Source organism: Garra rufa, chromosome 4 (genome assembly GCF_049309525.1).
Source record: "Garra rufa chromosome 4, GarRuf1.0, whole genome shotgun sequence".
NCBI classification, from domain to species: Eukaryota; Metazoa; Chordata; class Actinopteri; order Cypriniformes; family Cyprinidae; genus Garra; species Garra rufa.
Genome location: NC_133364.1, coordinates 30,146,263 through 30,167,558, shown reverse-complemented (window position 1 = coordinate 30,167,558; position 21,296 = coordinate 30,146,263). Strand labels below are relative to the sequence as shown.

The 21,296-nt window shown below is 44.7% G+C and overlaps 1 protein-coding gene across 2 annotated transcripts in view; it reads left to right on the top strand.

The window, feature by feature from the left end:
• The window catches only part of LOC141333810 (copine-8), a 187,040-nt gene that overhangs the window by 59,358 nt on the left and 106,386 nt on the right, over positions 1-21,296 (top strand). Inside the window, exons 5-6 of one of the 2 annotated variants that reach the window (XM_073838951.1) lie at positions 16,663-16,702; positions 20,801-20,877. In XM_073838951.1, the coding sequence (XP_073695052.1) occupies positions 16,663-16,702; positions 20,801-20,877 (117 nt within the window). The remainder of the gene's footprint in view (positions 1-16,662; positions 16,703-20,800; positions 20,878-21,296) is intronic. The other variant, XM_073838952.1, reaches the window with a different exon arrangement.

Below are 21,296 nucleotides of genomic sequence, written 5' to 3'. Positions count from 1 at the left end.
GTTTGCTCATGATTGTCAACTGATAATGTATTTGCAAGTGTCAACTAATTCAGATTTTTCACCAGCCTACGCCTTCAATGCACTAATTAGTTTTAAAGTTTTTTTGAAAAAGTTTGGTGCAAATTAATTAGTGTGTGACATAAATATTTATTTAATTCACATAACAGCTTAATCCTTATAGATGTAAGTATGGAACCACCTTTGGAAAGAAGAAATTGAATTGTAAGGTTATTATTAGACAAGGCATCAAGGTACAGTACATCAAACACGTATCAGCTACTGTAAACCCAGCCGTAAGATAACTGTCATCATATGTTTTGTGTGCTTTTATAAGCAGATGTCACAACCAAACCCCCCTTCTCACAAATCACACATACAGTACTGTGTGAGCAACACTGTATGGACACTTGTCAAGGTCTCCTGTGCTTAACAGTAACAGTGTAGTTACAGGAAAAGTGACATTGAGTAATTTCTGGAAATAAAAATTTTAGTTTACTGACACCGGTGCTGATTTGTTGTATACATATTTAAGTTCACTTTACCATGAGAGTATGTAATGTATCCTGGCACCATTTTAGTTATTGTGGTTATTACCGTTTGAAATTGATCTGTGTCTGTATTTTTATAGTTGTACTATTTTTACATTTATATTAATTATAGGCGACAGAAAAAATCTTAAAAACATTAATCATTTTTAATTTAATAACACTTTGGGAGTATTAACCCAGTTCCAAAGTAAATGCTGATTTTACATACTGTACAATTTGTGAAACGAAAATTCACTTGCTGCATTTAAAATGACTGATTTTAGTTTTAGTGTTTTATTTTTATTTTTTTTTATTTATGTAGTATATAATTACATAAGCCTTTTATCAGTTAATTACCATATCATGAAAATTATTTTTGGCATCAGTGTTATTTTAGTGTTATTTATGCACTATTATAGTATTTAAAAATATTTTGAATTAGCTTAAATTTTTAAATTTTCAGTTTTAATTGTTTGTTTTTAATAATTAGTTGTACATTTAAATACTTTTGAATTTACAGTAAAAAATTTCCTACGGAAGGGGAGAAAAATATAATAATGAAAATTGGATGTGTTCAAATCTTGTATCTTTGCAATAGGCGTTATAAATTCAGTAGGAGTGTGACGAGACACTTATTTCACGAGACGAGACGAGACGAGATTTTGGGCTCACGAGAACGAGACGAGACGAGATTTTTTAACTTTTTTAAATAAATCCTCAATGATGAAATATATAGGGGACAATAGTATTTTATTCAACAAAAAAACACAAAATGCAAATAAAATAAAATAAATGTAGGTGCATTTTGATATGAACTTGTACTTTATGAAATTAAACTTATATTTTAATGAATTATATGCAGTAATAAAAATGCTGCATGATTCTGGGTAAACTGAAAAACTATTTTCTTTTATAAACTGGAGATCACGATTCTGAAGAAAAAAAGGATTAGAAAATTAAACAAAATTACATAATTTACTAGTGGTTCTGAAATAATGTTCATTGCTTAAGTCAGAAAAAAAAAAAAAACTAAAAAAAATGAAGGAGCCCGTGTCTCAATTAATAAAGACTTTCACTATTGGAATCTCTTGAATGTTTAATTCAATGGCAAATACTTTTTTTAAACGTGCAGTTGTCGCCCTCTCCTGGTGAAGAGAATAAACGTTGCTCTACAGACGTGTTATACTTTCGTTTTTGATCGCTACTGTAGAAAATAAGTGTTTATATCCAAACTATAAGCTTTTATCCCAGTACTTATGTTATTTAAATGTCTGTAACAAAGACACAATGATGATTATGTGGTTAAAAAGACTGTTTGTGTTGCTTTCTGAAGCTGCAGCAGTAAGAATGCAGATTTGAATGTCTTCAATAACCTTCACATGGTAAGCGTCAGTGGAGCGCCTGAAACAGTTGTAATAGACAATTCTGAATGTTGTCATTCATGAATAAGATCGCATGGGTGTTTAAATAGAGATCGTGAGATTTATATAACTATTAGTCATGCAGCCCTAATGTAAACATTGCAAAATGTTTTGCCATGATATCGTCACCTTCTCGCGAGACCAGTCAGATCTCGCGGGACACATCGGAGTCTCGCGAGATCTCGTGCCACGAGATCTCGTCACACCCCTAAAATTCAGCCTTTGTGTGCATGTTCGTTTGTGAATGTGCGTTTGTGCTAATATTAATTATTTTGTGCCAGTCTAAATGTGTTTGTGTCTGTATATTTAGGCATTTATGTGTGTATTTTAGAACAGATATGAGTCATTCTATATCCGTTGGCCCAAGTGTGTGTGAGGAATTTATGTGTCTCTAGGCTTCAGCATGAGTGTGTATGTCTGTAGGCAGAGTGTGTGTGTGTGTGTGTGTGTGTGTGTGTGTGTGTGTGTGTGTGTGTGTGTGTGTGTGTGTGTGTGTGTGTGTGTGTGTGTGTGTGTGTGTGTGTGTGTTGTCTCTGTGGATCGGTGTCCCCGTTCGACGGCCTGTCATACTGTGTCTGTAAATCTGCAGCAGACATGAGAGGGGTCACGAGGTCGTGTGGGCAGTGCCTCCGAGACGATAGCGAAACTAAAGCACTGCTGATGAGGATGACATGGCACGTCGCCATGACAACAAGGGGGACTGATCCCCACAAACGAATGGAAGAGACACAGAAACAATAAATAGATATATATGAGGTTGAGCTATATGTATTGCTAGATATATTTCAGGATTTAGAGATCCCTCAATATTTGTTGCTTTATCTTTTTCTCTCTCTTTCTTTATATCTTTATCTCTCCTTTGTGCTGTGACAAGGCAGAAGAAAATGATTCATGATGTCTGCACTTTAATGATGTTGTTCTTCCTTCATAATGAGAAACATGTACGCGCAAACTCTCCTCATAAGACCATAATCTAATTAAAGGCCAGCTCAAAGTCTCCCATCACTGATTTTGGAAACAACCTCTGTCTGTTACTTCTTTTCATTGCAGGCTTTCCTGAGCAAGTGTCAGCATTACTAATGCACATATCTAGGGTTAGGGATTGGACTATCTGGGACAGGGGTTTCAAATTCACTGCCCTGTAGAGTTTAGCTTCAACCCTAATCAAACACACTTGAACCAGCTAATCAAGGTCTTCAGGGTAACAAGAAACTTCCAGGCAGGTGTTTTGGAGCTGGGTGGAGCTATGCAGGACAGTGACCCTCCAGGAGCAGAGCTTGAGACCTGTGATGTAAACAATCTTGAACAGGGGTGTCCAAACTCGGTCCTGGAGGTCCACTGTCCTGCAAAGTTTAGCTCCAACTTACCTCAGCACACCTGCCTGGATGTTCTCAACCACATTCCTGGAAAAACCCCAGCACTGCACATTTTGGATGTCTCCTTAATCAAACTCACCCTAGACTGCAAAAACTGGCAATGCTTCAGCAACCACCCAGCACTCACTAGCAACTTCACAGCAATGCCTTAGAACAGGGGTCCCCAAATTCAGTCCTGGAGGGCCAGTGCCTCAACATACCTGCCTAAAGGTTCTAGTATGATACACACACATTTAAAAAGTGGCGTGATAGACCCAGAGATGAAGGGAATTGCTCTTCTATTGAGAAGGTGGGTACCGCTGACCCGGAGCTCAGTGGCGGCAGCAGTGGAGAAGGTCTCCAGCCATCTCCCGGGGATAGGGGCACAGATGTCGGTGTCTCCCGAAGGACAAGTCCTGTCAACCCTGGGTCGCTTGTCTCAGGGACGCTTTGCGGTCTTCAGAGAAGACTTGGCACCACCCTGAGAGGCAGGCTGCACCCCCTTCCTGCGGCTGACTCAACGCCTCTGTTGAGGGGTTACCTGGGGTCGAGCAGGTGTAGAAGCCGCAGAGGTGTGCCCTTGGCAACTGGCAGACGAAGACCTGGCTCCTGGTGGCTTGGTATTCGAAGAATCACGCTGGGGCAAGATATGCTTAATGGCCTCCATCTGCTTCTGAACTGCCAAAAAACTCCATCTGCTTCTGAACTGCTGGGCAAAGCAAACTTTTTTGGCATCACGCATCTGTGCCAGGTTCAGCCAGAGATGGTGCTCCTGGCCAACAGTATAGTCATTTACATATGAAAGCTTCACCTAGGACAAGGGGATGGGAAGCATGGGGGTGTCAACTGCCAAGCCAATGCAACGTCAGTTTTCTGTGCTGCCTGAACATTCCTGTGAACAGTCGTTAACCTGAAACTTCCACAACAGTGTACAGTGCCGTTAACTGACGAAAATCCCCCTTTTCATGCAGTGTGGGCCACCATGGTGGACATCACCTGACTGAGGGACTGCGCCGTGACCTTTGTGGTTCGGAGAGCAAAGTCGGTCGCCGTGCACAGTTCCTGCATCAACCCTGAGTCAGGACTACTTTTGTGGGTCTTTTTTTAGAGCCTTGGCTTGGTGTACCTACAGGATTGCCAGGGCTGACGACAGCTTACAGGCTTTGGATGGGAGGAGTGGACGATTCCTCCAGGTGGCTGCGTTTGGCGGGCACAAGTGCACCACAACCACATGCTCCACCTGGGGGACATCAATGTACCACCTGGCTGCCCCACCAGAAGGCTGAGAATCATGTCAGGAGCCCTGGGACCATTCGTTGAGCCTCAAGGACATGGTGGAGAGGTGGAGAACTGGCCGCCCGAAAGAAGCATGGCCATCGACTCGGACCCCGACTGAGCAGCTGCCACGCCATCTTTCGGGAGCTCGACGGGGCTAACCTGTGAGGGGCTGGACTTCCGTGGGGGCTGGCCCGACAGAGCATTCCTGACTGTGATCATCAGGTCACCCTTGTCCCTAACCAACTCAGCCGCAGACTCTTTATCACCCAATGAACTGGGTGATAAATCTAAAATGGCTGCATTCCACTTTATTTATACCTTTCCCTCGATAACGTCTCTCTCCATCATGTTGACTGGATGTACGTCATTGATAACATTGTACAAACGCCCACTACTGGCGTAACCTTACAATGGGCTGCATTGGAGTGTCCAAAGTCCTTGATCCTTGACGTTATGAAGCTCATTTATTATTTACATTTTGTCAGTTGTTTGGGTTAATTAAATGTGAATTGTGGCGTTTGACAGGTCCAGATCTTTAGCATGCTAGATATTTGTTTGGTGTTGGCAAACGGTCAGCGATCTTCTTTGATGCGTTGTTGAGTAGTTCATGCATAAAGACCGTCTCGGGTTACGTATGTAACCTAGTTCCCTGAGGGAACGAGACGCCGCGTCTAGAAACGCTATGGGGAACGCCATTGGCGGGCCGCACTCTGAATCATGTCTTACAACCAATGAAATGACGGGAGTGACGTCACCGGCGCGATGACGTCATCGACCAGGAAGTATAAAGCACGTGCGTTTGACGCCCGCGGCAGCTCTTTAGGAATGAAGCGAGCGCCGCAGGGTGCGGGAATTATGGTTCGAGACGCGGCGTCTCGTTCCCTCAGGGAACTAGGTTACATACGTAACCCGAGACGTTCCCTTCCGGGAACTCGAGCCGCGTCTAGAAACGCTATGGGGAACGAGACTACCAACGCCCCCATAATTTCCAAAGCCTGCGCTGTGTCTTTGAGCAGGATGGAAGAAAAAGAGCCCTTGTCTAGCCTTCCGCGGACAAAGAGGCCCTATAGTCCTCGGCCCTCGGGCACACGAGGAAAGGTAGTCTTCCTCTGTCTGGTCGCCAGCCAGAGCGAGAGGTACTCGGCGGCCCTCAGGCACACGCAGAGTCTTAGTCCGTTGTCTGGGAACAGCCAGCACAAGAGGGACTGAAATGACCACTGTCTGTACGGACAAGTGGGAGAGATCCTCGGTCCTCGGACCCACGAGGATAGTAAGATCGACCTCAGGAGTATTCCTCGGCCCTCGGGCTCACGAGGAAAGGGTAGTCCTTTGTCTGGGGTTCTGCCAGAACAAGAGGGACCCAAGGCTCGGCCTGGTGCTCTGCCAGGACGCGAGAAGATAAGCCTTTGTCTAGCCTTATGCGGACAACAGGACACTGCAGTCCCCGGCCCTCGGGCACACGGGGAGGACAGTATGGGCCTCTGCCTGGTAGCCAGCCAGTGCAGGAGGCACTCCTCGGCCTTGTTTGAAGGCAGACGAGGAGTCTTAGTCCTTGGTCTGGGAAAATGCCAGAAACCAGAGGGACCGAATTACACCCGGTCTGGTAGATGCCAGAACGCGAGGAAGATAAACCATTGTCTAGTATTCTACGGACAAGATGGTGAAAGGATCCTCGGCCCTCAGGCTCACGAGGATAGGGTTCTCGACCTTTGCTTGCAAAGGGAGAAGTGGACCTCAGCCAGGTGGTCCGCCTCTGTCTGATCGCCAGCCAGAACGAGAGGTACTCCTTGGCCCTCGGGCTCACGAGGAGAGGGTAGTCCTTTGTCTGGGGTTCTGCCAGAGCAAGAGGGACTCAAGGCTCGGCCTGGTACTCCGCCAGGACGCGAGAAGATAAGCCTTTGTCTAGCTTTATGCGGACAACAGGACACTGCAATCCCCGGCCCTCGGGCTCACGGGGAGGACAGTATGGGCCTCTGCCTGGTAGCCAACCAGTGCAGGAGGCACTCCTCGGCCTTATTTGAAGGCAGACGAGGAGTCTTAGTCCGTGGTCTGGAGAAAGCCAGAAACCAGAGGGACCGAATTACACCCGGTCTGGGAAATTTGCCAGTACGCGAGGGAAATGGACCATTGTCTAGCATTCCGCGGACAAGAGGGTTGTATGATCCTCGGCTCTCGAGCACACGAGGATATGAGCAGACCTTCTACTCGGCTTACATCCTAATTTGAAAGACCGTAAGCGCTAGAGAGATACTCCTCGGCCCTCGGGCACTCGAGGAGTCTTAGTCCTTTGTCTGGGGATATGCCAGAGCAAGCGGGACTGAGTAAGTTCTGCCTGGTGGAACTACCAGGGCTTGAGAGAAAGAACCTTTGTCTAGATTCTACTGACAGAAGGTGACATGGTCCCCGGCCCTCAGGCTCTCGGGGAATAGTAGTCCCTTGTCTGGAAATGACCAGCACAGGGGGGACTAAGGATCCTGAAACCACTCCTCGGCCCTCAGGCACACGAGGAGGGTGTGGCGAGTAACGACTTCTCTTCTTTTAACTAAAAGAATGCGCCTTGAGAAGTCTCCTCCTGGCTAGGGAGATGGCTGATATTAATGGCTTACTGGCTAGAGTCCAGTACGGAGGAGCCTGGAGTGGCTCTGAGGTCGATTTGATAAAACCTGACAAATGTCAGGGGCGAAGACCAACCCGCAGCATTGCAGATGTCCTGGATGGGGACACCTGCCGTCAGAGCTTTCGAGGCAGAGAGGCCTCGAGTAGAGTGAGCCTTGACTCCGATCGGTGATGGGAGACCAGAAGACTCGTAGGCAGTAGATATGGCATCAATGATCCATCTACTGATAGTGGTTTTAGCAGCTGGGTGGCCCTTCTTTGGAGGGCCATAACAGACAAACAGCTGTTCTGTTTTACGCCACAGGGCAGCTCTGTGGACGTAAGCATCTAATGCTCTGACTGGGCACATGCAATTAAACTTCCTGTGATCTGGCTCCAGGAACGGAGGAGGATAGAACGCTTGCAGCGTTATAGGCTGAGGTGCTAGGGACGGGACCTTCGGTACGTACCCAACTCTTGGGTAAAGAAAGGCTTTGGCCATACCAGGGGCAAAGTCTAAGTGAGAAGGGGCCACTGAGAGGGCCTGAAGGTCCCCTACTCTCTTCAGAGAGGTAAGGGCTATCAGGAGCGCTGTCTTAATGGTAAGCACGCGGTCTGATATCTCCTCTATGGGCTCGAAAGGAGGCTTGCATAGAGCTTCTAGCACGACAGCCAGGTCCCACGTGGGAACCCTTGGCTGCACTCGAGGCCTCAACCTGAGTGCAGCGCGGAGGAAACGAATGACCAGGGGGTTTTTGCCCACTGAGAGGCCACCGAGAGGGGCGTGGAAGGCCGATATAGCCGCCACGTATACCTTCAGGGTGGAGTGAGCTAGCCCTGCGGAAAGGCGAGTTTGTAGGAACTCCAGAACTGTACCAACTGGGCAGTTGACTGGGTCGAAGCGGTGTTCGTAACACCATTTAACAAACAGGTTCCACTTAAGGCCATAAAGTTTCCTCGTAGAGGGAGCTCTGGATTGGAGAAGGGTCTCAACAACCTCGGTTGAGAGACCAGCTTCTATGAGTTGTGCCCCCTCAGGGGCCACACCCATAACTTCCACCTCTCTGGGTGGGGGTGGCAAATTGCGCCCCCAGCCTGAGACAGGAGGTCCTTCCTGACGGGAATCTCCCATGGAGAGCCGTCGAGGAGGGAGACTAGGTTCGGAAACCATACTTGGGCCGGCCAATACGGGGCTATTAGCAGCAGCCGTACTTGGAACCGGCGCACTCTTTCCAGAACTCCTGGGAGCAGAGCGATCGGGGGAAAGGCGTACAGACGAAGCCTCGGCCACGTCTGTACCATAGCGTCCAGTCCGAGAGGAGCTGGAGGAACTAGAGAGTACCAGAGGGGACATTGCGATGTCTCTCGAGTCGCGAAGAGGTCCACCTGAGCCTGGCCAAATTTTCTCCAGATCTGCTTCACCACTGCTGGGTGAAGCATCCATTCCCCGGGCCTCGGCCCCTGCCTCGACAGGACGTCTGCTCCCACATTCAGATGTCCAGGAATGTGGACTGCTCTCAGGGAGAGAAGCTTTCCTTGAGACCACAGGAGGATCCGGTACGCCAGCTTGAACAAGGGGCGTGAGCGGGTCCCTCCTTGATGGTTTATATAGTACACTACCGCAGTGCTGTCTGTACGGACCAACACGTGGCGGTTTCTTAGGTCTGGAAGGAAACACTTCAGGGCCTGGAACACAGCTAACATCTCTAGGCGATTTATGTGCCATGAGAGAAGATGAGGGCTCCACAGGCCTTGGGCTGAGTGGCCACTCATGACCGCTCCCCATCCAGTGAGGGATGCGTCCGTCGCTAGTGTAACACGGCGACACGGAGTTCCCAGAACTGGACCCTGAGAGAGGAACCAGGGTTTCTTCCACATAGCCAAGGCACGTAGGCAGCGCCGCGTGACCTTGATCTTGCGGAATGGATTTCCCCTCGGGGAGAACCCCCTGGTTTTGAGCCACCACTGTAGTGGCCTCATGTGCAGCAGTCCAAAAGGTATCACGTTGGATGCGGCTGCCATAAGACCTAACAGTACTTGGAACTGTTTGACAGTGAGTGACTGGCCTAGCTTGACCGCATTTGCTGCAGTAAGGATCGACTCGATCCGAGCAGGAGACATACGTGCCTGCATCGTGGTCGAATCCCACACCACGCCTAAGTAAGTGGTCCTCTGTAATGGAGAAAGTACACTTTTCTTGGCGTTGAGTCTCAACCCTAATTCTTTCATGTGAGCGAGAACAACACCTCGATGTTGAACCGCTAACTGCTCTGAGCTGGCTAGGATGAGCCAGTCGTCTATGTAGTTGAGTATGCGGATGCCCTGGAGTCGCAGAGGAGCCAGAGCAGCATCCACACACTTTGTGAAAGTACGGGGAGAGAGAGCTAGGCCGAAAGGAAGTACCCTGTATTGGTAAGCTTCGCCCCTGAAAGCGAACCTGAGGAACTTCCTGTGTTGAGGAAGGATGGAGACGTGAAAATACGCGTCTTTTAGATCTATCGTGACAAACCAGTCCTCGGACCTGATTTGTGACACTACCTGCTTGATAGTGAGCATCTTGAACTTCAGTCTCTTTACTGAGCGGTTCAATTGCCTGAGATCTAAGATGGGCCGGAGCCCTCCATCCTTCTTGGGAACTATGAAGTACCGGCTGTAGAACCCGGATTCTCTGTCTTGAGGAGGGACCACCTCGATGGCCTCCTTCCTTAGAAGAGTTTCTACTTCTTGTTCCATTACCAGACCCTGCTCGGGGTTCACTACGGTTGGAAATACCCCGCTGAAGGGTGGCGGCTTGGCGCCGAACTGAATGCAGTAACCCTTTTCTACAGTCTGCAGGACCCATGTGGAGACATTCGGCAGTAGTTTCCACGCTGCCAGAAAATCTACTAAGGGAACCAGCCTCTCGAGACTGGCTTCTGGATTTGTTTGAGGAACTAGCTCGGGGACCTGAAGCAGCGAACTGGCAGGGAGCTCCTGAACTAGTTTCTCTAAGGACCCCCGTGGGGGTTGCGTACTCTCTAGGGCCGCTACGTTTCCGGGCGGAACAGCTAGATGATGTTCGCGGGAGATTGCCGCGCCCTGTAACGCTGGCAGGGTTAGCTGACAGATCTCCTGAGGGCCGCGAGGGGGTTCGGTGGCCACACTGAGTGGCGCCGAATAGACCCCCTCGAGAGGGGCTGCCCTCATTGGCCCTGGGCCATAACCGTCAGGGCCGTTTAGCCGAGGACCTCTTCGACTGGAGGACGACCCTCAGGTCAGGCCTTTTGTTAGAGGCCCTCGGCTTAGAGCGTTGCTGGCCCCGTCCTCTAGGTCTGCCGACCGGAGGAGCGCGAGCGGCAACGCTCTGTTTCTGTGCCTCTCTGTACGAGGAGCTCGTTGACGGCTGAGGCTGCTCCCGTCCAGCAGCCTCAGAGGAGTAAACACGGCGAGGGAGGTATGTCCTGAACGCCGCTGCCTGCTTCCTGGCCTCCTGGTGCCTGGCGACAACTGTGTCCACCGAGGCACCGAAGAGGCCGGAGCCGGGCTCTATTGGGGCGTCCAGGAGCGTTGCCCTGTCCTTGGCTTTTAGTGCGGACAGGGACAACCAGAGATGTCTCTCCGCGGCCACCAGGGCTGCCATAGACCTGCCCACAGCACGGGCGGTCTCCTTGGTGGCGCGGAGGGCGAGGTCTGCTGTGCGCCGCATCTCTGATATATTAACCTCCTCGCCGTCGTTAAACTCCTTCAGCAGATCAGCCTGGTAGGCCTGAAGGATGGCCATGGTGTGAAGACATGAACCAGCCTGACCTGCTGCCGTATAAGCCTTGCCCACCATGATAGAGGTGTTTTTGAGTGGCTGGGTGGGCAAGGACGGAGCCTTCAGGGACGATGCCGAACCGGGTGCCAGATAGCCCGCAAGCGTCTGTTCGACCCGTGGCATCGCCCTATAACCGTACTCCCCCGCACCCCCCACGTTAGCATAGCTCTCAGTGGGGTGGTAGAGACGGAAAGAGTACGGCTTCCCCCATGATCTAGAAACTTCTTTATGAAGATCAGGGAAGAAGGGAAGGCTCCGTGTGGGGGGTGCTGACTTTGTCCGCAGGAAGCGATCATCTAGTCTGCTTGCCTGCGGCTCATGAGTTTGTTCAGCGGGCCATGAGATGTTTAGTTTGGCTACCGCATTAGTCAGCACCTCCACGAGCTCCTCGTAGTGAGGCGTACGGGGTGGCTGTGGTGTTTCCTCCAGGCTCTCAATATCCACATCAACCTCCTCGGAGGAAGATATGTGGAGCTCTGGGATCTCCTCTGGGGGGGAAGAGGCCGCGGTGCGGGCTTCCTCATCCAGAAGGAGATCGCTCGCGCCGCTGAGTGAGGGAGGAGATAGGGGGTCACCCGTCTCCAAACCCTCCAGCAGGTCGAGCTGCGAGCCCCACGAGTGGCGACGCCGCTCCGCCTCGGCGGAAGCGGGGCCGGACCCGCGAGGCACGCTAATGAAAGCCCCCTCCTCGAAGAGGGCTTTCCGGGAACGAAGCAACCGCAGCGGTAAACGTTCACACTGCGGACAGTCAGCCTTTTCGAGGGCTGACTGTGCATGCTCCGCTCCCAAACACACCACGCATAGACTGTGTGTATCCCCACCAACTATGAAACGTTGGCAGGGAGGAACACACCTTCTATGCCTCTTAACAGCCACCAAACTCTTTTTAGGTTGTTTTGAAGCCATTCTACTCAAATAAAAGGTGTGCAAACTGGCACAAAAAACAGCAGAAATGGCAGACAGACAGACACAGAGCGCTCTCGCTGAATGACAAAAGCTGCCGCGGGCGTCAAACGCACGTGCTTTATACTTCCTGGTCGATGACGTCATCGCGCCGGTGACGTCACTCCCGTCATTTCATTGGTTGTAAGACATGATTCAGAGTGCGGCCCGCCAATGGCGTTCCCCATAGCGTTTCTAGACGCGGCTCGAGTTCCCGGAAGGGAACTGTTGGTGACCTTGTTGACTTGCAAATCAGGCTTAAATCAGACTTAAAATCCCATAGTGTGAATTTGGCATAAGCTATCACAATATCAAGACACATTTTGTACAGGCAGCACCACTCACATTTTTTCTAATACTATGATTTTTTTAATCCCACAGTGCAGCCAACCTGTTGCTCTGTATTGATTTTGATCTCACTTCATCTGAGCAAACTGTAGCATTAGCATAGCAGTTTATGAAAAATGTGTCATGTTTCAGTGCTGCTCGTTTGAATTCTGCCTGCATGTTTGTGTGCGTTAGAATGACAGATTCCCATCAGCATCAGCATGTGTTGCTATAAATAGTGTTGGGAGAGGGAAGCATAGTGCGGTTTAGTCAGAGTGTGTAAATGGGAAGCTATGTGTTTGTGTGTCGTTCCCTTCAGGGTCTGTTGAGTGTGTGGGCAGACAGCAGACCACGTTACAATCCGCTGTGATGGCTATGTCGAGCATCTCTACGTATGCACACATCATGTCTTTTCAGGCTTGTGTTTTTCTCGGAAGTAGAGCAAGAGTGACTGTTTGTATTTTGTAAATTTCAAGTTTATATAGCAGAATTCATTAGTGGTGTTGTATCTACTAAATTCATAATGAAAACGTACCTGTGGGAACTATTTTGCAGGATGCAAAATATGTAATACCAATAAGTATATATCACTGCAGTTTCCAACAGAAATGAACACTAGAGGCGGTAAAACAGCGAGCACCTGTAATCGCTTTTATACACAGTTATGATTACATACTGTATGTTTTGCTTTCTGTTGTTGACCCCCACCAGATTACAACCCTTTTAGTATTGGTTTAGGTGTGAGGGAGGGGTTCGGATTAGGCAATCATGTATCAATTTCAACAAGAGGGAATAATAATTTGGCACAGGGTCGAAAATGGACACAACACCGGACTTAACAAGCTTGCTTGGTAGATCAGCCAGCGCGGAATTTAGATTTAGAATCCTTGGGTACAAATCCCGTGAAAAAACATGACTCACGATGAAAGAGCTGAAAGATGAGATATCGAAAAACAAGCTAAAACAGCATGCCTGCAATTGCATTTTTACACCACATTCGCTTTTGTCCATACTATTGGGTAGGTTTCGTGTAGTGCAGATTGTACGTTATTTTAAAATGTCATGGAGCATTAGAGTTACAGTATAGCTCCACTCAACAGACATTTCAAGTCAGAAATGCGGTGACAGATACAAAACCAACGTCACTTAAAATGTACCATATGTACATTCATTTGTTCCGGGGGGGAAAAAAAATACTCTTTTAGTGCTACTGGATATTTCAGTTTGAAACTGTAGTGATATGTCCTAATTGGTGTATCTCATGAAAAAAGTTCTAACAGGTATGTTTTCATCATGAGATCAGGTTGAATGAGTGCTAAATGGGCCTGGTCAACACAATCTCATTGCAATTTGTAACCATTTCAAATAATTTTTTTACTTCAATTCGAAACTAAACAGCTTTCTGTTGGTCAGCGTGGTGAATCCAAGTGAAACTTTAACTTCTTGTAAAATATGCATGAGGAAATCTTTTGCCCTCATGCAAAATTCCCAGTTGGCTAGATTCCTATTCAAATGCCCACAAAAAATTTGCCAAACAGTGGTAAATGCGACTGCATCTGCCATCTCCTTCATGACGGTGGGATGAGTTTTTTTTTTTTTTTTTTTTTTTAATAGCCTTGGAATTGACTCTGGAGGTGTTTTGTTTGTTTAATAAATGAGGCTTTGCACTTTGGGAACAAGGAGCCTTTCAACATCAGTTTGGACCATCTGAGACGGAAATTTCCAAGCACGGTTAGTGAGTAGTAATAAAATAAAAGATTTTTTTGTTGAAAGTATACTAAGAATTATACTGTGAACTAATTTGAGAAAACATCAGAACATAATAAACATTCATCACTTTACTGTAACAAACATGAATTATTGGGTATAAAATAACAACCCTTCTTCTCCAAGTTACATAGCTGCTTGATTTAAGTCCATTTGTATGAATAAATGGAGCTCTGTCTGGGAGCATTCACATCCATTTCCAGGAATACAATAGACCATGAAGGTCAAGGAATCAGAATTCTAAAAGATCAAACCAAGTATAAATAAATGAATCATGAATCATGAATCTTGGCAAGAATATGAGAACAGTTGCAAGGCTTAAATATATCTCAAGGTGGGAGGTTATTTTTAAGAAGATGATCTGAAAAACTGAGCATCCACCCTAATGGCATGTCTGGAACGAAGAATCATTAGAAGGTAGACCATTACCAAAAAACTTTGTCAGGGTAGACGCATATGTAATTTGACACAAATAAAAACAAGGCTTTAAGACAAAAACAAGAAAGATTCCAATTTTGGCATCTTAAATATCTTCTGCTAGTGCTCAACATACTTTGGGCACTACACAATTCCCAGAAGCGATGTGAGCCTCAGTTAGGGAGAAGATTCTGAGATAAGAACATATTTATTATTTGAGGAGCTTTTGGGCTACAGTTTGGCAGTCTCCTAACACATCAAACTGAAAAAAAAAAAAACATTACGCTAGAGTGAACAAGGGTGGTGGCAGCTTCACACTTTGGGGATAGACCTCTGTGGAAGGGTCTTGGCAAACTCCAGGAAAAAAGGAAAAAATGGATAGTGCTAAGTACGGGAATCTCCTAAGGGGGAAAACCTGCTGCATGTATGCAAGAGGATGAGGGCTTAGAGTTCAGTTCATCCACCCACAGGACAATTACCTCGAACATACTGGAACATGCAAAATAACCACGGTAATGGCTTAAAGCCACAAATGTAGATGTCTTAAAGGGCTTCACTTAAAGCCCAGACGTCACTCCAGGTCACTCCACTTGAAGTGTTAATGACGTGAAGCATATAAGAACTTCCATAGAGTGACAAATCTATATCGGAAGGCTTTTTAGGCAACTTCACCCACAAGTCATTTCAGAGGTGAAGAAAGGTATATTTTGATTAAATATTTTGAAATCAAACACTGCTGAGGAATCATGTAGAAGAAGAATCAATTAAATGTTGACAATATACTATGTTGGTACTGCATTAAAGCCTCTCATCCCTGATGAGTTTCCCACCTTCCAGTGGCTCCCTCAAGGGTGTAAACTGTTCCCTAGAGAAATAGCAAATCTCAATTTCATTAGGTCTGGTTGTGTACTTGTGTGTATTTGGGTTTGAATGCAAGCTTGTTGTTTTTGTGTGTATGAATGCGTTTGTGCTGGGGTTAAGTCTGTGTCAATATATGTTTTTGTTCCACTCTGGGGTCATGAAGTATTTATGTGAATACGTATGGCTGAATAGAACATCACAGTCCCTTTTGGGACTTCTTATGTAATATATTCACCTCATTCATTCATTTAAAACACTCAGACACATAAATGCCAGTGCAGGTTGTATTAAGAGGATATGAAGAATTGGTTTTGAAATTAGTCTAAATTGAAAGGAAGAGTCAGTTATTATGCTTAACACACAGCTGGGTTTATATCGGATGTGGCTGACCCAGTTATGACAAAGAGATTAGAACTCCCATTTTTTAGAAATGGTAAATCATGCATAAATATCAGACCAAATCATTTCAGATCTGTTGCTGTGTGACATTGCAGTCCTGCATGAAACATTTTGAAAATGTAGGATTATCATATACTCTTGTGAGCTGCCTACAAAGACAGCATTTTCAAAAAGTCAGTAGCAGTCCCAGAATGCATTGCAGTGAGCCAGTGCAAAATATTTTCAAATATTGTGGGCAAAATCTAAAGAAATGTTAATTATAAATATATTCAGTGCAGAAAAATAGTGATACGTCGAATTTAAAATAGAGTATTGTGTATTGTTATGCTTCTTTATCTTAGCTTAGCAACATGCTAATGACAGAGTGTCATATAGATTCTAAAGAGAACTGCTAAAGCAAGTGATGCTTGAATGTTTGGATTGAGTTAGTTCATGTCAAGAGCTACAGCTAAAAGCTAATTCTGGGCCATCTGGTAATTTGATATAACGCAAGCAATAATATAAAAAGTGATGAATATACTAACAAAAAACGTCTCAGGTTACGTATGTAACCCTAGTTCCCTGAGAATAGGGAACGAGACACTGCGTCCTCTAGAGGGCGCTTTTGGGGAACGCTGCAGCGTGCCTCGAGTCTGAAGAATGCATAGAAAAACTACATGAAATGGCCGGCGCCAGCGTATGACGTCACCGCGAAAGCTGAAGTCAGTCGCTGCCGTATTGCGTCACTACCGGGCGCCTCTTTATGTTATGGTCGCCCGGTAGTGACGCAACGGCAGCGACTGACGCGCCGCGGTGACGTCATACGCTGGCGCCGGCCATTTCATGTAGTTTTTCTATGCATTCTTCAGACTCGAGGCACGCTGCAGCGTTCCCCAAAAGCGCCCTCTAGAGGACGCAGTGAGAGTTCCCTTCGGAAGGGAACTGGTTATCCTAGTTGTGTGTCCCTTCTCAATATGTCCTTCTCTTTTGTTTTTCAGGTATGATGTTGACTCCAAAAGCACCAACCTTTCAAAACACGTAAGTCTCAGAAACTGCTCCATGTTTTCTTTTAGACTATAAACGCTAACCCTGTTAACCTCCTCTAGGCTATTATGAAGGTTAAGATGCCATCATACATAGTCGCCCATCTCAGAGTGCTTCTAATCAGCAGGTCTGTTTATATGAGAATAAAGAGGCAAATATGGGTTAACAGAGACATGTGATTAGAGAAGCTCTCACAGAGAAGGTAGCATGATTGAAGCTGTGTTTTGGTGCTCAAGCGGGTCCCTGAGGTGTCATTTTACACACTGATGATGGGTTTAGAGTAAAAGATGCAAATTCACTTCAGTGGTCCCATCTGTGCTCGTCATGGAATGTGGCCGTAATCATTCTATGTCTTTCATGCTCCAATCAAACAACCAATCAACCCAAAATATCTTTACTATGCCTGACGTTAACTGTCAGTTCAGCCATCTATCCATCGTCCATCCATCCATCCATCCATCCATCCATCCATCCATCCATCCATTCATTGTTACCTCCTGCCCATGAACTGCATGGAAAAAAATTAACTGTCGATCAGTTAATTGATCCATTCATTCATTTACTTTTGCTGAAGTTCTTTAAAGAAACTTCAAAGAATCCTCTTCTTGTAGAAAGATTGTTTTATTCTGTAGTATTCTGTTTTTGGAGATTAAAAAATTCTTGATTTAATATTGGTTTTTTAGATCAGAGTAGTAATCTTCTACACGCGAGAAACATCTATTTTTAGTTTTAATTTTCTAAAATTTTGGTTCCAATCGGAATTGGAGTCTAGGATTTTTGGTAATTCCTTGGCATTTACAAGGCAAACTAACAAAAGTCATAGGTAGTAGTAGGTAGGTAGTAGTGAAACTGAGGTCATTTAATACTAGTTAAATGGATATTTCACCCAAAACTGAAAATTTGATGTTAGTTACTTCAGTAGAACACAAACAATTTTTTTAACTCAAACCGTTGTAGTCTGTCAGTCATATAATGGCAGTCAATGGGACCTACGGCTTTTCTACTGACAAAGTCACCTACATCTTGGATGCCTTGGGGGTAAGCAGATAAACATCAATGTTACATTTTTGGGTGAACTATCCCTTTAAGTCATCATTTATGGCATAGGACACTATGTAAATCCATCAATGTGGCAAAGTGGAACTGTTTAACCAAACACATCATGGTATTTACTAAACCACCTGCCAACAACACCATTGATCTAAACAAGCTGTACACTTCTTTGTAAGTCTGCCATATCCCAGGCAGCGCTCCCAAGCATCTGTACTGCGATTGCTTCCTGCCGCGAGCATGTGGGCACACTAGCTGTAAAGAGATAAACTGATCTCTCCACACATCATGCACAAGAGTAATTGAAAACACCCTCAGTGACTCCAGTGAGCACACAGGTTCCATCCCTGAAAATTACCACCTCGAAATGATCTAACAAATCAGGCACAGTCCCTCCCAGTGTATTACTCACTCCCTCAGTTACCCAGAAATCAATATTACTCTCTTCCCCTCTGACTTGGAAAGACAAACACTGCTAGTCCAATCCCGAAGGGAATTCTGCATAAAACCATTATAGGATGTGTTGAAAGGCAAAGAGCGACTACATCCTTAGGTGAAAATTAAGAGAAGAGGCAGCAGGGAGAAAACCACACATGCAGAGACAGAAAGAAGCAGCGAGAGATAGATAGAGAAAGAAAGAAAGAGGAAGAGAAGGAGGCCTTCATAGAGTTTATAGAGAACAAAGATATTTTATTCATATTCATTTTTATGAATACAAATTGAGAGTGTAGTCGCCAGCAGTAATTAGACAAGCGGTAGAACAAATGCTCATGGGAATGTCTGTGTCAGTGAAAATGAAGCATTTCATAAATAACCGAGGATGAACTCAGAGAGCATAACCTAGTGTCTAAATTAGTGACAGTCACATAGGAGGAAAAAAAGTTTACTTGTCCAAGAAACACAATAATCACACTTACTTTCCATATAATAAAAGAATATAGAATGCAAGCTGGCACAAAAGTGTCGTAAAAATATGAACACTGTTGGGTTTTGTGGCCCTGGAGAATTTTTGACATGGCTTGAAATTTGTGCTTTTTTCAGAATCTTAAAAACATAAAGACTGTACATTGCGTGAATTTCATACAGATTACTTTGTCACATAATATTTGTATTCGATAAGACTTTAAGAAGATTTAAAAGAAGAGATTTCCATAGATATATTTCTTATGTCTGTGTGTCAAGTATTTGCTGAGTTTCAGTTCATTTTAGTGACACGTTTCATTAGGATATTCGTAGAGACTTCGGACAAATGAAAGTTCACCCTGTTTATTTTCTTTATTTTACAAAAGCACAACATTTTGTTAATGTAGTGAGTGTAGACCCTTTCAAATGATGTATTATATTTTTGTGTCCAATCAAGAATGACAAAGCAGTTAAAGTTCTTTTTGAGATTTGTCTTCTGTCACATGGTAACCTTTGTATGAGGATCAGACTGAAACTATTTCCCTCTGCCATTATCACTTAATTGCATTTGCATTCTCATATCCAAAATTGCTGTCACATTTAACAAGACATGTGAGAACTAATGCAACATTAATGTCAAACATGACAAACATGAGTACTTTTTCACACCATTGAGACTAGGATTTGCCCAATAAGTTTAGTTAATTTTGACTAAGTATCATATTTTATTATTTAACAATGATCTAGCTAGACTTATTGTCTGTAAAATGATGAAATACTTTTGTTTACCCTATCAGCTTGGCATCACAGGAAGTGCACTTTTTTATTGGCTTGAGTCATGGGGATGCTTCTAGGTTTGCTGAAGGGAAGACTCAGAATTACATGAAGTAATCACTGGGATGCCTCAGGGTTCAGTGACTGGCCCTCTTCTCTTGTCAATATACACAACTTTTCAATCAGCAGAGGGTGTATTCAATTAAATTCAATTAAATTAAAAATAAATTAAATTAAATTGCATTTTATAGATAAGCATACAATTTGCATTACCTGCCCTACCATACCTATTTGTTTATTCTGAAAAAAAAAGAAGAAAACTCCCTCTTTATTACAACACAATTATGTTTTTGAGAAATATAAACACACCTGCTACGGCAAAGCAATTTGCTTCATTTTCATTATTATTCTCTAGATGTCTTATTTTCGTTTTCTCATGTTTCCTTTGATCATTCTCGCTCCACTGCACTTTCCATTAATGCACATTTTTATTAATACAGAATAAGTTAAATGAAGATCATTTATCAGAGGGGTGACAACTTTTCCACATGGTGTGTTAGCAGTTTCAGCCTTTAATATAGCATGGTTTTTGATTGTATTTTAGCTTTCATAAACCTTTTTGAAGCTTGACTGCCATAGTCATCATTCCCTTTCATTATATTAAAATAAATAGAATTTCTTTAAACTCTTTTAAAGCAATTGTACATAGATATTTAAACCTAAATACACAAAACAACATACAGTTGCTTGATTGGGTTTTAAATTTAAATAAATCTTAAGAGATAAATCTTAATGCTACATCACACAGTGACATTCTAGAAAATTATGTGCTTCCAACTATATGCCAATGGTCTGGGAGGGCAATTTTCTGCTTCAGCATAGCAATGCCTTAGTGAGCAAAGCCAGGACCATAAAGAAAAGATTGACTGAATCCACTGTGAAAGAACTTAAACCAGCCTGCACCAATCCCAAATCTGAACTCCATTGACTACCTTAGGGATGAATTGGAACACTGACTGCAAGCCAGACCCCATCGCCACAAAACAAATTCTCACAGTCTTGTTCCAACACCTCATGGAAAGCTTTCCCAGTTAGGGAACGTCAACTCTTTATAAATGCCTATGATTTTGAAATTTAAAGCTGAACAAGCACACAAGGTTGTGAGGTTTTGGTGTCCACATATTTTTGTCCATAGTGTACTGTAGTTAAATCAAAGCTTATCTTTGCTTTTACCCAGTGATTTCGGATGTAGAAGTAGAAGAAATCTCATATATACTATAAATAGACAACTGGAAATACTGACCTTTCATCTTGCCATGTTAAAAATTGCCACCCAGTCCTCTTTAATGTTCTTTCTTATTGCAGGATTTCCTTGGCCAGGCATGTTGTACATTGGGAGAGGTGGTGGGTTCGTTGGGCAGTCGTATGGAGAAACCTCTTGGGTAAGAACTACACTATTTGGTTTGTTTTTCCGTCTGTGATAGATCATTGGTTTTCAATTGGGTGGTCGATTCAAGGCTTGTTGCCTGTTTAAGTGCTCCTGATCGAGATGGAGCATCCTCAAACTCAGCAAACTCAAGAAAAACAATTTACTTACTGCTTAAAATATTTAAGTAGCCACAAAGGATCCAACAACACTAATAAACCAGTGAGAGGCAGCAGTGCACTAATATGTTGGTAAAGTGCAAAATAACAACAGAAGAAGAAGAAAATAAATGTTTTTGAGTTGGAGCAATTCTTAATAGACTTTTCACTCATTTCCTCCATGTCTGGAGTTATCTTTCACTAATTTCCCAAAGTCAAAGTTTTTAGTGCAATCGGTTTCCTCACTTTTTCTAAGTAAGGTCAACTGATTACATTT